This window comes from Ranitomeya variabilis, chromosome 4, assembly GCF_051348905.1.
Source record: "Ranitomeya variabilis isolate aRanVar5 chromosome 4, aRanVar5.hap1, whole genome shotgun sequence".
Classification (NCBI taxonomy): domain Eukaryota; kingdom Metazoa; phylum Chordata; class Amphibia; order Anura; family Dendrobatidae; genus Ranitomeya; species Ranitomeya variabilis.
This window is the reverse complement of record NC_135235.1, coordinates 214,436,261-214,452,416: the sequence shown is the minus strand read 5'-3', so window position 1 is coordinate 214,452,416 and position 16,156 is coordinate 214,436,261. Positions and strand designations below refer to the sequence as shown.

At 44.2% G+C, this 16,156-nt stretch overlaps 1 protein-coding gene and 1 long non-coding RNA gene across 13 annotated transcripts in view; one reads left to right on the top strand and one right to left on the bottom strand.

The window, feature by feature from the left end:
- The window catches only part of LOC143770347 (uncharacterized), a 137,351-nt gene that overhangs the window by 16,332 nt on the left and 104,863 nt on the right, over positions 1 to 16,156 (top strand). The gene's annotated exons all lie outside the window — the stretch shown is intronic.
- Positions 1 to 16,156, bottom strand: part of LOC143770343 (cell adhesion molecule CEACAM1-like) — a 93,433-nt gene that overhangs the window by 5,443 nt on the left and 71,834 nt on the right. For 2 of the 10 annotated variants that reach the window (XM_077259873.1, XM_077259879.1), the window contains exons 8-9: positions 7,250 to 7,311; positions 5,486 to 5,545 (exon numbers count right to left, since the gene is read on the bottom strand). In XM_077259873.1, the coding sequence (XP_077115988.1) occupies positions 5,486 to 5,545; positions 7,250 to 7,311 (122 nt within the window). Of the gene's footprint in view, positions 1 to 3,785; positions 4,046 to 5,485; positions 5,546 to 7,249; positions 7,312 to 16,156 lie in introns of those variants that run through there. The other 8 variants (XM_077259877.1, XM_077259880.1, XM_077259878.1 and 5 more) reach the window with 6 other exon arrangements.

Sequence of the window (16,156 nt, the reverse complement as noted above, 5' to 3'; positions counted from 1 at the left end):
ATTATAGTAGTTATATTCTTGTTCATAGGGGCAGTATTATAGTAGTTATATTCTTGTTCATAGGGGCAGTATTATAGTAGTTATATTCTTGTTCATAGGGGCAGTATTATAGTAGTTATATTCTTGTACTTAGGGGCAGTATTATAGTAGTTATATTCTTGTACATATGGGGCAGTATTATAGTAGTTATATTCTTGGATATAGGGGGCAGTATTATAGTAGTTATATTCTTGTACATAGGAGCAGTATTTTAGTAGTTTTATTCTTGTACATAGCAGCAGTATTATAGTAGTTATATTCTTGTACATAGGGGCTGTATTATAGTAGTTATATTCTTGTACATAGGGGGTAGTATTATATTAGTTATATTGTACATAGGGGGCAGTATTATAGTAGTTATATTCTTGTACATAGGGGCAGTATTATAGTAGTTATATTCTTGTACATATGGGACAGTATTATAGTAGTTATATTCTTGTACATAGGGGCAGTATTATAGTAGTTATATTCTTATACATGGGAGCAGCATTATAGTAGTTATATTCTTGTGCATAGGTGCGGTATTATAGTAGTTACCATTGGACACTAGCTTTCCTGTACAAACATAGAACCCTAATAGCAACCAATTAGCTCTCCGCATTCAGAGCTGGTCTATGTATGGTAAATCTTTCCTATTTACAGTCATATTATATAGTTATAGTCATATTTTTCCCACAAAAAAGTTGTTTTGGTCCCCAATTTTTTTTTTTTACAAGGTTAACAGGGGAAATTGCTCCATTCAATTTATTGTCCAATTTCTCCTGAGTACGCCGATACCCCATATGTGGTCAAAAAACTACTTTTGAGGGACAATATGATAAACTGGACCTCACAGTCATGTTACATCCTCTACTATTTTGAGGTCTAGCCACAGATTTTCAATGATGTTCAGATCAAGGGACTGTGAGGGCCATTGTCAACTCTTCAGCTTGCGACTTTTGAGGTCATCTGTTGTGGATTTTGCGTGCGTTTAGGATCATTATCCATTTGTAGAAGCTATCCTCTTCCTCTTTCACCTTCAGCTTGTTTATGTTTGCATCAAGAATTTGTTGACATTTCATTGAATCCATTCTCCCCTCTACCCATGAAGTGTTCCCCATGATTGATTCACCCCCATGCTTAACCCCTTAATCCCATATGACATACTATCCCATCAAGGTGACCTGGGACTTAATTCCCAGGGACGGGATAGTACGTCATAGGCGATTGGCCGCGCTCACAGTTGGAGCGCGGCCGATCGCTACCGCGTGTCAGCTGATTATCACAGCTGACATCCGGCACTATGTACCAGGAGCGGTCATGGAACATGATCTCAGCGTTCCGACGGCATAGGGAAGCATCTCGCAGGGAGGGGGCTCCCTGCGTGCTTCCCTGAGACCCTTGGAACAACGCGATGTGATCGCGTTGTACCAAGTGTTTCCTCCCTTCAGGCCCTGGATCCAAAATGGCAGCGGGGCTCCTTCCGGGTCCTGCAGGGAGGTATCTTGCAAGCGCCTGCCTCGCTGCAGTGCCTGTCAGATCGCTGATCTGACACAGTGCATTGTAAAGTGTCAGATCAGCGATCTGACACTATACAATGATGTCCCCCCATGGGGCAATGTTATAAAATAAAATAAAAAATATTTACATGTGTAAAAAAAAAAAAAAAAAAATCCTAAATAAAGAAAAAAAAAATATTATTCCACTAAATACATTTCTTTATATAAATAATAAAAAAAAAACAATAAAAGTACACATATTTAGTATCGCTGCATCAGTAACGACCCGACCAATAAAACTGTTCCACTAGTTAACCCCTTCAGTGAACACCGTAAAAAAACCCCAATGCTTTATTATCATAAAAAGTGGACTAACATGCGATCAAAAAGACGGATTAAATAACCATGGTACCGCTGAAAACGTCATGTTGTCCCTCAAAAAACGAGCTGCCATACAGCATCATGAGCGAAAAAATAAAAAAGTTATAGTCCTCCTCAGAATAAAGCGATGCAAATAATTATTTTTTATATAAAATAGTTTTTATCGTATAAAAGTGCCAAAACATAAAAAAATGACATAAATGAGGTATCGCTGTAATCCCGAAGAATAAAACTGCTTTATCAATTTTACCAAACGTGGAACGGTATGAACGCCCCCATCCCCCCCCAAAAGAAATTCATAAATAGCTGGTTTCTGGTAATTCTGCCTCACAAAAATCGGAATAAAAAGCAATCAAAAAAGTCACGTGCCTGAAAATGGTACCAATAAAAACGTCAACTTGTCCTGCAAGAACAAGACAAGATCTCATATGACTCTGTGGACCAAAATATGGAAAAATTATAGCTCTCAAAATGTGGAGACGCAAAAACTATTTTTTGCAATAAAAAGTGTCTTTTATTGTGTGACAGCTGCCAATCACAAAAATCCGCTAAAAAACCCGCTATAAAAGTAAATTAACCCCCCCCCCTTCATCACCTCCTTATTTAGGGAAAAATAATAAAATTAAAAAAATGTATTTATTTGCATTTTTCCATTAGGGTTAGGGTTAGGGTTGGGGCTCAAGTTAGGGTTAGGGCTACAGTTAGGGTTGGGGCTAAAGTTAGGGTTAGTGTTGGGACTAAAGTTAGGGTTAGGGCTACAGTTAGGGTTAGGGTTGGGGCTAAAGTTAGGGTTAGGGCTAAAGTTAGGGTTAGGTTTGGGGCTAAAGTCAGGGTTGGGGCTACAGTAAGGGTTGGGGCTATAGTTAGGGTTAGGGTTGGGGCTAAAGTAAGGGTTAAGGTTGGGGTTAAAGTTAGGGTTAGGGTTGGGGCTAAAGTTAGGGTTTGGATTACATTTATGGTTGGGATTAGGGTTGGGATTAGGGTTAGGGGTGTGTTGGAGTTAGGGGTGTGGTTAGGGTTGGGATTAGGGTGAGGGGTGTGTTGGGGTTAGAGGTGTGTTGGGGTTAGGGGCATGTTCGGGTTAGGGTTAATGTTAGGGTTGGGATTAAGGTTAGGGGTGTGTTTGGGTTAGGGTTTCAGTTAGATTTGGGGGTTTCCACTGTTTAGGCACATCAGGGGCTCTCCAAACGTGACATGGCATCCTATCTCAACTCCAGCCAATTCTGCGTTGAAAAAGTAAAACAGTGCTCCTTCCCTTCCGAGCTCTCCTGTGCGCCCAAACAGGGGTTTACCCCAACATATGAGGTATCAGCGTACTCAGGACAAATTGTACAACAACTTTTGGGGTCCAAGTTCTCCTGTTACCCTTGGGAAAATACAAAACCGGGGGCTAAAAATAATTTTTGTAGAAAAAATAAAAGATTTTTTATTTTCACGGCTCTGCTTTATAAACTGTAGTGAAACACTTGGGGGTTCAAAGTTCTCACAACACATCTAGATAAGTTCCTTGGGGGGTCTAATTTCCAATATGGGGTCACTTGTGGGGGGTTTCTACTGTTTAGGTACATCAGGGGCTCTGCAAATGCAATGTGACGCCTGCAGACCAATCCATCTAAGTCTGCATTCCAAACAGTACTCCTTCCCTTCCGAGCTCTGCCATGCGCCCAAACATTGGTTTCCACCACATATGGGGTATCAGTGTACTCAGGACAAATTGTACAACAACTTTTGGGGTCCAACTTCTCCTGCTACCCTTGGGAAAATACAAAACCGGGGGGATAAAAATAATTTTTGTGGAAAAAAAAGATTTTTTATTTTCACGGCTCTGCGTTATAAACTGTAGTGAAAAACATGGGGGTTCAAAGTTCTCACAACACATCTAGATAAGTTCCTTAGGGGGTCTTCTTTCCAAAATCATGTGACACTTGTGGGGGGTTTCAATGTTTAGGCACATCAGTGACTCTCCAAATGCGACATGGTGTCCTTTCTCAATTCCAGTCAATTTTGCATTAAAAAGTCAAACGGCGCTCCTTCCCTTCCGAGCTCTGCCATGCACCCAAACAGTGGTTTACCCCCACATATGGGGTATGTGCATACTCAGGACAAATTGCACAACAACTTTTTGGAGTCAAATTTCTTCTGTTACCCTTGAGAAAATAAAAAAAATGGGGTCGAAATATCATTTTTGTGAAAAAATATGATTTTTTATTTTTACGGCTCTACATTATAAACTTCTGTGAAGCACTTGGAGGGTCAAAGTGCTCACCACACATCTAGATAAGTTCCCTATGGGGTCTACTTTCAAAAATGGTGTCACTTGTTGGGGGTTTCAATATTTAGGCACATCAGGGGGCTCTCCAATCGCGACATGGCGTCCTATCTCAATTCCAGTCAATTTTGCATTGAAAAGTCAAACGGTGTTCCTTCCCTTCCGAGCTCTGCCATGCGCCCAAACAGTGGTTTACCCCCACATATTGGGTAGCAGCATTCTCTAGACAAATTGTAAAACAACTTTTGGGGTCCAGTTTCTCCTGTTACCCTTGGTAAAATAAAACACATTGAAGTTGAAGTAAATTTTTTGTGAAAAAAAGTAAATGTTCATTTTTTTTAAATATTCCAAAAATTCCTGCAAAACACCTGAAGGGTTAATAAACTTCTTGAATGTGGTTTTAAGCACCTTGAGGGGTGCAGTTTTTAGAATGGTATCACACTTGGGTATTTTCTATCATATAGACCCCTCAAAGTGACTTCAAATGTGATGTGATCCCTAAAAAAAAATGGTGTTGTAAAAATGAGAAATTGCTGGTTAACTTTTAACCCTTATAACTCCCTAACAAAAAAATTTTGGTTCCAAAATGATGCTGATGTAAAGTAGACATGTGGGAAATGTTACTTATTAAGTATTTTGTGTGACATATCTCTGTGATTTAAGGGCATCAAAATTCAAAGTTGGAAAATTGCGAAATTTTCAAAATTTTCCATTTTTTTCACAAATGCAGGTAAAATTAAAGATATTTACCACTATCATGAAGTACAATATGTCACAAGAAAACTATGTCAGAATCATCAGGATCCGTTGAAGCGTTCCAGAGTTATACAGTGGTCCGAATTGTAAAAATTGGCCTGGTCATTAACATGCAAACCACCCTTAAGGGTTAAGGGGTTAATGGTTTGTGAGATATTCTTTTCCTGAAATTCTGTGCCCTTTTTTCTCCATAGATACCTCTGATCATTGTGGCCAAAGAGTTCTATTTTAACCTCACCGGCCCACAGGACTTGTTTCCAGAAGGCACCAGGCTTGTAGATGTTTTTTTGCATACGTCTGATGCTGAATTTTATGGTTAGGATGCAGGAGAGGTTTTCTTCTGATGACTCTTCCATGAAGGCCATATTTGTGCAGGTGTCTCTGAACTGTAGAACAATATACCACAACTCCAGAGACTGTGAAATTTTTCTGAAGATCTTTTGCAATCAAGCAGAGGTTCTGATATGCCTCTCTCTCTCTCTCTCTCTCTATATATATATATATACAGTATATTCTTGTACAAAGGGGACAGTAATATTAATAAATAATGTAAATTGCTCACCTCGTATATTGAATGTAAATTGCTCACCTCATGTATTGAAGTGGACATTTGATTCTCCTGCTTATAAAAAAAAGACATTGACTATTAGAAATATGGAACTTTACGTAACTGTGCTTGTGTTTATCAATGTTATCATAGAATCAGTCAGTAATCAATGTTGTTTTCCCACAAAAAGACCTTTATCATCTATCCATATAATTGGTAGTAAATGTCTGATTGCTGTGGTCCTACTGCTGGTCATCTGACTGGGGGAAGGATTTTCCATTCCTTCTTACTGTGGCCAGACTTAAACAGAGCGTCATGGTCGCACAGTCTCCCCGCAGCCCCAATACTTATTTATGGTGTTGTTCTTTGTTTCTGGTGGCTATCTTCACCAGTCCTGCAGATATTGTACAGAGCGGCAGAGAGAATGCTTTTTAGAGATCAGTGAATTGAATCTTAACTAATCAATGTAATTTTGAGTTTTCCAAAATTTGCTGATTATAGCAAATCTGGATTTTTGACGGTTTGTTTCAAGCAAAATGGCAGCCAAGTGATTTTCAATTTGTTGGATTCATTTAGGCCAGTAAGAGTTAAAAAACTAATAAATTGTCATAATTAACTAGCCTCTCGCCTGTTCTTGCCACCTCAGATCTTAGCTGATCTTCCTCTGGTTTCCTAAGACACCTACTTTACTCCAGCTCCAGTCTTGTTTTCACCATTGCCAGCTAGACCTTGATGCTCCTTCTATCACGATGCTATGAACCATCCCAAATGATATCATGAGGCACAACAAATTATGACATTATAATGTGCATTGAGGCCTAACCGGTGTACAAGATGAGGACACCAGAGCAGGAGAAGAGCAGGTGGCATAGGGAGCTTTGACTGACCAGAAGCTTGCCCATCCATTTATTCGGCTTTGGTTCTTGAAATTGGGTCTCATTTCATTTGCATAACATAAATTTGATGAGAATTGCAGGCAAATTTTTTTAAAAATTGCTGAAATCAATTTTGACAAGTTCACTTTTCCATGCTGCTCCTTTCAGTTTTGTAGGTATGGAGCAATGGAGAGTCAGGAGTGGATCCCATTACAGTGATCAGTTGAGGTTCCACCAGTGGAAACTGTTTCTAGTTATGTTCTAGGTCTTGCCAATATGTGTCATACACATTGTAAGGAAATTGGTGTCCTAAATTTGTATAGGGGTGCCCTCAACATTTTGCCAGTGCAAATATTGAGAGGAAAAAAAGGATCACAAGAAGTGTAAGGTCAACTTTAGGAACAGTCCCCAAATTTACGTTTTATTCTGGTTGTTAAAGAGATGTTCACATCTGGGAAATTTATGTCATATCGATAAGATATGGAATAAACGTCTGAGAGATGAGGATCCAACTGATCACCTGAATGAAGCCCCCATCTCTTCCTTATATTGTTGAGGAGGAGTTGTGTGGAGAGCATGCTGGGTCTGCATAGAAACAGGTGTCTGAGCATGGTCAGCTTCTTCTGGAGGTCCAAAGGGGTTACATGGAACAGAAGACCCAATATCATCATTACTGCATACAACACCACCACAGTTTGTGGCAGAAAAGTCATGCAAAGGTTCACTCAAAGATGATGCCATGACCATGACACTGATATATGACTATTACTAATTTTTGGTTCTCTTGGTATCTCTACTGGACAGTATCCAAAACCCAAATATTGAGTTCTGAGTAAAGTAGACAACCCTTATGCCTCTACTAACCTCATTTAATTATGCTATAGTATTTGTGAGCATAACATACCGGTCCTGAAGGCATTGATCGTTCGCCCGTGTGGATGTAGTCGTTGGAACTTATATAATGATCTGAAAAAGACAACAAATGCGTTAGTGACCTTATCATGTAACCGCTTCATCTAGGTCAGGTCACACAGTGGATATCCTCTGGATGACTACGTCTTTGTACCAAGGCAGGACCCCATTGAGTTGGAACTCAACACAGATATGGGCTAGTGAATATTTCCCTGGTGATCACGGTTAGTGGTTGATTTAATACTCGTTGCCCATCGTTGGCTTACTTATCTGTTAGGGCTAGCGGAAGGCACCTAATGAAAGTATATATTTTATTAGGATAGATGCGTTCGCAGCCCGGGGTCCACCGTGCAGGAGAACCTGCTGCTTGCAAATAGCGGAAGTAAATGGCGGTGTTAGCTAACTCTGTTACTTCACAGAGCAGCCGTGAACTCAAAGCACTGCGCCCTGTTAGACTCCACAGAGGCACAGGCTAACTGTCTAAACAAGAACAGTCAGTGGTCTTGCATGCACACGAAACTCCTCGCTGGAGGTGCCAGCATTCTAGGGGCTTATTTCAGCCGGGTCCCTGAACACACTCATACAAGACCAAACTGGCGCAAAGTACATAAATAAAAGCAATACTAGCGCATGGCCGTGCGGCCATGCGAACCTTAAATAGTTGCAGCACGTACAGGACCTTCCAAGAAGGACCAATGAGAGACTGCCACAGAGCGTGAGCACCTACAGGACCTTAGCTGCAGTGTCTGATCATGTGACCCTCGATCTACACTGAGAGATCTTACTCTGGGCATGCTCAGAACGAGAAAAGCAGGACTTAGTCCCAGAAGCGTCTGCTCGCTACTGCCCAGCACTGACTACAATGGCAGAAGCAGGAAAAGTAGCAGCAACTCTCTGTACAGAGTCAGACTGAGCGAGACGCTGGGACCGATGTCTCCGCTTAGCAGACTCCACTGCGGCAGGAGAAGAATGGGAGACCGCAGCGGAGATGGCCCGAGATTCCCCCTGTGCAGAGACGGGAACTCGACCCCTAACATTCCCCCCCCCTAGGGCCCCCCCCCTTGGACCTCGCTACGCTCGAAGGCAGCAATGAGCTGCGGAGCCCGAATGCGCTCAGCAGGCTCCCAGGACCTATCCTCAGGACCGTAACCCTTCCAGTCCACCAAATAAATTTTTTTGCCACGAACCACCTTGCACCCCAAAATAGCGTTCACCTCGTAATCGTCCGTAGACGAACCCGATGTCCCGGCAGATGACTCGGAAAACCGGGACATGTATACAGGTTTCAAGAGGGACACATGAAAGGTGTCGGTGATACCCAGGCGTGGCGGAAAGGCTAAACGATAGACCACAGGGTTAACCTGTTCGAGGACCTTGAAAGGGCCCAAGTAGCGAGGTGCAAACTTAGTGGACTCAACTCGCAGCCTGATGTTACGGGCGGAAAGCCACACTAAGTCGCCGGGAGCAAAAGTCGGAGCGGGGCGCCGATGTGCATCGGCGGAGGACCTCATTCTCTCCTTGGAGGCCTGAATGGCATCCTGAGTGCGGTCCCAAATATCCCGTGCTTCCACAGCCCAGTCTGCCACCCTGGAGTCGGCAGAAGACACGGGCATAGGCACAGGTACCCGCGGATGCTGACCATAGTTGAGGAGGAATGGGGTTTGTCCAGTGGAGTCGGCAACCGCATTGTTCAGCGCAAACTCTGCCCACGGTAGCAAGGATGCCCAGTCATCCTGCCTGGCTGAGACAAAATGTCGCAGATATGTGACCAAGGTCTGATTGGCCCTCTCTACCAATCCATTCGTCTCGGGATGATATGCGGAAGAGAGATTTAACTCAATGCTGAGAAGACGACAAAGCTCTCTCCAGAACCGAGACGCAAACTGGGGACCCCAGTCACTGACAATCTTGTCTGGCATACCGTGTAGGCGAAAGATGTGCTTTATGAACAACGTTGCCAAGGCCCGTGCCGAAGGTAACTGCGGAAGCGGCACCAAATGCACCATTTTGGAGAAGTGATCGGTGATAACCCAAATGATGGTACAGCCCCGAGACTTGGGCAAACCCACCACAAAGTCCATCCCGACCATCTCCCAGGGCCTGTCTGCCACCGGCAATGGATAGAGTAACCCAGCTGGCCATTGTCGAGGAGACTTATTTTTGGCGCAGGAGACACACGCCAGAATATAATCCCCGACATCACGGACCATATGTGGCCACCAATGCGTCCTCGCCAACAGCTCAGATGTCCTTTTTGTCCCAAAATGTCCACCCACCCTGGAAGAATGAGCCCACGAGAGAACCTCCGGTCGCAAATTGGAAGGTACAAAAGTCTTGCCCGGAGGCGCAGACTCTAGCGAAACCGGAGTTACGGTTCTCAGGCTCTCAGTGGGGACAATAAGCCAAGGCTCCTCTTCCTCCACAGATGACACAACGGAGCGAGAGAGAGCGTCGGCACGAATGTTCTTCTCCCCAGAAAGAAAATGGAGGGTGAAATGGAACCGGGAGAAGAACAAGGACCATCTAGCCTGGCGAGAATTTAACCGCTGGGCTGTCTGCAGGTACACTAAATTTTTATGGTCTGTGAAGACTTGGAAAGGAATACGATCTCCCTCCAAGAGATGTCTCCACTCCGAGAAGGCCAACTTCATGGCCAGCAACTCCCTGTCCCCCCATGGAATAATTCCTCTCTGCTGGTGAGAAGGTCTTGAAAAGAAGAAGCAAGGATGCTTCCGACCTTGAGCATCTTTTTGGAAGAGGACTGCTCCAGCACCAACAGATGAGGCATCCACCTCCATGATAAATGGTTTGTCTACATCGGGGCGATGTAGGCCTTGGAGACCTCCTCAGACCACAATTTGGGATTTGCTCCCTTCTTGGTAAGGGCAACCAAGGGAGCTACCAACGTTGAGAAGCGTGGAATGAACTGTCGATAGTAGTTAATGAACCCCATAAAGTGCTGCACCGCTTTAAGAGAATGGGGTTCCTGCCAGTCCATCACAGCCTGTAGCTTGGCAGGATCCATAGGCAAACCCTGGGCAGAGATGATATAACCAAGAAATGGCAAGGACTCCTGCTCAAACACACACTTCTCCAACTTGGCGTAGAGGGAATTTGCCCGTAAGAGGTCAAAGACTTTGCGAACATCTCTCCGATGGGAGTCGATATCTGGAGAGTAGATGAGAATATCATCAAGATAGACTACGCCCGAGGTGGTGAGCATATCCCGGAAGATGTCGTTCACAAAGTCTTGGAAAATGGCTGGGGCATTACAGAGCCCGAAGGGCATCACCAGATACTCATAGTGCCCATCCCTGGTGTTAAAAGACGTCTTCCATTCGTCCCCCTCACGGATGCGAATCAGGTTGTAAGCACCCCGCAGATCTATTTTTGTAAATACCCTTGCTCCCCGTAGCCTATCAAAAAGCTCAGATATCAGGGGTAATGGGTATTTGTTCTTAACGGTGATGGCGTTAAGACCCCTGTAGTCTATACATGGACGCAGTTCCCCATTCTTCTTCTGAACAAAGAAGAACCCAGCCAGCAGGCGACACTGACTTCCTGATGAACCCTCTTGCCAGATTCTCTTGGATGTACTGAGACATAGCCTCCGTCTCCGGGAGAGATAACGGATAAACTCGACCCCGGGGAGGCTCAGCACCAGGCAAGAGATCAATAGGCAGTCATAGGGGCGGTGAGGCGGAAGGATCTCCGCCGCCTTTTTGGAGAACACGTCCGCATGAGACCAGTATTGTTTGGGGAGAGAGGATAGATCTGCGGGTACCTCTGTAGTAGCAACCTGAATGCACTCCCTTTGACACCTACCCCCACAAGACTCACCCCATCCCAAAATTCTGCCTGAAGACCACTCGATATGTGGAGAGTGGTACCGTAACCAAGGTATCCCCAACAGGACCTCATCAATACCCTCAGGTATGACGAGCAGAGATATTGACTCCTGATGGGATGGTGACATGGACAGAGTAAAAGGAATGGTCTGGTGAGTTATCTGTGAAGGCAGTGTCGACCCATTCACCACTCGTACCGTAACTGGTTGCGCTAGCATAACCAGGGGTATTGCGTGACGTTGGGCAAAGGCGGAAGACATGAAATTGCCCTCCGCCCCAGAATCCACGCAGAGCTCTACTGAGTGGGAAGATGAGCCAAAAATAATTGTCCCCTTAAAGGACAATTTTGAGGCAAACGTTGCCGTATCTAGAGTACCTCCACCGACTACCACTAGAGGCTGACGTCTCCTCGACTGCTGGGAACATCTGGTGGCAAGATGTCCAGACTGCTGGCAAACATGACAGACCTTGGATGCCCAAGCGGTCCGGGACTTAGAATCCGCTCGTGACACCTCCCTGGCCTCGTGACTCAGGAACCAGGACCGGGGATTCCAGAGGTCTGGCGAAGATGGGAGCCAGCCGAAACCTCTGCCTACACTGGGCTCGCTCTAACCTCTGCTCATAAAAACGGAGGTCAATACGGGTAGAGACAGTTATTAACCCCTTCATGACCCAGCCTATTTTGGCCTTAATGACCTTGCCGTTTTTTGCAATGCTGACCAGTGTCCCTTTATGAGGTAATAACTCCGGAACGCTTCAATGGATCCTAGCGATTCTGAGACTGTTTTTTCGTGACATATTGGGCTTCATGTTAGTGGTAAATTTAGGTCGATAATTTCTGAGTTTATTTGTGAAAAAAATGGAAATTTGGCGAAAATTTTTAAAATCTCGCAATTTTCACATTTTTAATTTTTATTCTGTTAAACCAGAGAGTTATGTGACACAAAATAGTTAATAAATAACATTTCCCACATGTCTACTTTACATCAGCACAATTTTGGAAACAAATTTTTTTTTTGCTAGGAAGTTATAAGGGTTAAAATTTGACCAGTGATTTCTCATTTTTACAACAAAATTTACAAAACCATTTTTTTTAGGGACCACCTCACATTTGAAGTCAGTTTGAGGGTTCTATATGGCTGAAAATACCCAAAAGTGACACCATTCTAAAAACTGCACCCCTCAAGGTGCTCAAAACCACATTCAAAAAGTTTATTAACCCTTCAGGTGTTTCACAGCAGCAGAAGCAACATGGAAGTAAAAAATGAACATTTAACTTTTTAGTCACAAAAATGACCTTTTAGCAACAATTTTTTTATTTTCCCAAGGGTAAAAGGAGAAACTGGACCATGGACGTTGTTGTACAATTTGTCCTGAGTACGCTGATACCTCATATGTGGGGGTAAACCACTGTTTGGGCGCACGGCAGGGCTCGGAAGGGAAGGAGCGCCATTTGACTTTTTGAATGAAAAATTGGCTCCAATCTTTAGCGGACACCATGTCGCGTTTGGAGAGCCCCGGTGTGCCTAAACATTGGAGCTTCCCCACAAGTGACCCCATTTTGGAAACTAGACCCCCCAAGGAACTTATCTAGAAGCATAGTGAGCACTTTAAACCCCCAGGTGCTTCACAAATTGTTCCGTAAAAATGAAAAAGTACTTTTTTTTCACAAAAAAATTATTTTAGCCTCAATTTTTTCATTTTCACATGGGCAACAGGATAAAATGGATCCTAAAATTTGTTGGACAATTTCTCCTGAGTACACCAATACCTCACATGTGGGGGTAAACCACTGTTTGGGCACATGGTAAGGCTCGGAAGGGAAGGAGCGCCATTTGACTTTTTGAATGAAAAATTATCTCCATCGTTAGCGGACACCATGTCGCGTTTGGAAAGCCCCCGTGTGCCTAAACATTGGAGCTCCTCCACAAGTGACCCCATCTTGAAAACTAGACCCCCCAAGGAACTTATCTAGAGGCATAGTGAGCACTTTAAACCCCCAGGTACTTCACAAATTGATCCGCAAAAATGAAAAAGTACTTTTTTTTCACACAAAATTTCTTTTAGCCTCAATTCTTTCATTTTCACATGGGCAACAGGATAAAATGGATCCTAAAATTTGTTGGGCAATTTCTCCTGAGTACGCCGATACCTCATATGTGGGGGTAAACCACTGTTTGGGTGCACGGCAAGGCTCGGAAGGGGAGGCGTGCCATTTGACTTTTTGAATGGAAAATTAGCTCCAATCGTTAGCGGACACCATGTCGCGTTTGGAGAGCCCCTGTGTGCCTAAACATTGGAGCTCCCCTACAAGTGACCCCATTTTGGAAACTAGACCCCCCAAGGAACTTATCTAGATGCATAGTGAGCACTTATAACCCCCAGGTGCTTCACAGAAGTTTATAACGCAGAGCCGTGAAAATAAAAAATAATTTTTCTTTCCTCAAAAATGATTTTTAGCCCAGAATTTTTTATTTTCCCAAGGGTAATAGGAGAAATTGGACCCCAAATGTTGTTGTCCAGTTTGTCCTGAGTACGATGATACCCCATATGTGGGGGTAAACCACTGTTTGGGCGCACGGCAGGGCTCGGAAGGGAAGGCACGCCATTTGGCTTTTTGAATGGAAAATTAGCTCCAATCATTAGCGGACATCATGTCGCGTTTGGAGAGCCCCTGTGTGCCTAAACATTGGAGCTCCCGCACAAGTGACCCCATTTTGGAAACTAGACCTCCCAAGGAACTAATCTAGATGTGTGGTGAGCACTTTGAACCCCCAAGTGCTTCACAGAAGTTTATAACGCAGAGCCATGAAAATAAAAAATAATTTTTCTTTTCTCAAAAATGATTTTTTAGCCCACAATTTTTTATTTTCCCAAGGGTAACAGGAGAAATTGGACCCCAAAAGTTGTTGTCCAGTTTCTCCTGAGTATGCTGATACCCCATATGTGGGGGTAAACCACTGTTTTGGCACACGTCGGGGTTCGGAAGGGAAGTAGTGACGTTTTGAAATGCAGACTTTGATGGAATGCTCTGCGGGCGTCAGGTTGCGTTTGCAGAGCCCCTGATGTGCCTAAACAGTAGGAACTCCCCACAAGTGACTCCACTTTGGAAACTAGACCCCCAAGGGAACTTATCTAGATGTGTGGTGAGCACTTTGAACCCCCAAGTGCTTCACAGAAGTTTATAACGCAGAGCCGTGAAAATAATAAATGTGTTTCCTTTCCTCAAAAATATTTTTTAGCCCAGAATTTTTTATTTTTGCAAGAGTAACAGGAGAAATTGGACCCCAAAAGTTGTTGTCCAGTTTCTCCTGAGTACGCTGATACCCCATATGTGGGGGTAAACCACTGTTTGGGCATATGCCGGGGCTCAGAATGGAAGTAGTGACGTTTTGGAATGCAGACTTTGATGGAATGGTCTGCGGGCATCATGTTACGTGGGCAGAGCCCCTGATATGCCTAAACAGTAGAAACCCCCCACAATTGACCCCATTTTGGAAACTAGACCCCCCAAGGAACTTATCTAGATGTGTGGTGAGCACGTTCAACCCCCAAGTGCTTCACAGAAGTTTACAACGCAGAGCCGTGAAAATAAAAAATCATTTTTCTTTCCTCAAAAAAGATGTTTTAGCAAGCAATTTTTTATTTTCACAAGGGTAACAGGAGAAATTGGACCCCAATATTTGTTGCCCAGTTTGTTGTGAGTACGCTGATACCCCATATGTGGGGGTAGACCACTGTTTGGGCATATGCCGGGGCTCGGAAGGGAAGTAGTGGCATTTGAAATGCAGACTTTGATGGAATGGTCTGCGGGCGTCACGTTGCATTTGCAGAGCCCCTGATATGCCTAAACAGTAGAAACACCCCACAAGTGACCCCATTTTGGAAACTAGACCCCCCAAGGAACTTATCTAGTTGTGTGGTGAGCACTTTCAACCCCCAAATGCTTCACAGAAGTTTATAACGCAGAGCCGTGAAAATAAAAAATAATTGTTCTTTCCTCAAAAATTATGTTTTAGCAAGTAATTTTTTATTTTTGCAAGGGTAACAGGAGAAATTGGACCCCAACAGTTGTTGCCCAGTTTGTCCTGAGTACGCTGGTACCCCAAATGTGGGGGTAAACCACTGTTTGGGCGCACGTTGGGGCTTGGAAGGGAGGGAGCACCATTTGACTTTTTGAACGCAAGATTGGCTGGAATCAATGGTGGCGCCATGTTGCGTTTGGAGACCCCTGATGTGCCTAAACAGTGGAAACCCCTCAATACTAACTTCAACACTAACCCCAACACACCCCTAATCCTAATCCCAACTGTAGCCATAACCCTAATCACAACCCTATCCCCAACACACCCCTAACCACAACCCTAACCGCAACACACCCGTAACCCTAATTCCAACCCTAACCCTAATCCCAACCCTAACCACAACTGTAACCCCAACACACCCCTAACCCTATCCGTAACCCTAACCACAAGCCTAATCTTAACCCTATTTCCAACCCTAGCTCTATTTCCAACCCTAACTCTAATTCCAACCCTAACCCTAAGGCTATGTGCCCACGTTGCGGATTCGTGTGAGATTTTTCCGCACGATTTTTGAAAAATCTGCAGGTAAAAGGCACTGCGTTTTACCTGCAGATTTACAGCAGATTTCCAGTGTTTTTTTGTGCGGATTTCACCTGCGGATTCCTATTGAGGAACAGGTGTAAAACGCTGCGGAATCCGCACAAAGAATTGACATGCTGCGAAAAATACAACGCGTTTCTGCACGGAATTTTCCGCACCATGGGCACAGTGGATTTGGTTTTCCATAGGTGTACATGGTACTGTAAACCTGATGGAAAACTGCTACGAATTCGCAGCGGCGAATTCGCAGCGGCCAATCCGCTGCGGATCCGCGGCCAATCCGCTGCGGATCCGCGGCCAATCCGCTGTGGATCCGCGGCAATCCGCTGCGGATCCGCAGCCAAATCCGCACTGTGTGCACATGCCATAACCCTAACCCTACCCCTAACCCTAACCCTACCCGTAACCCTAACCCTACCCCTAACC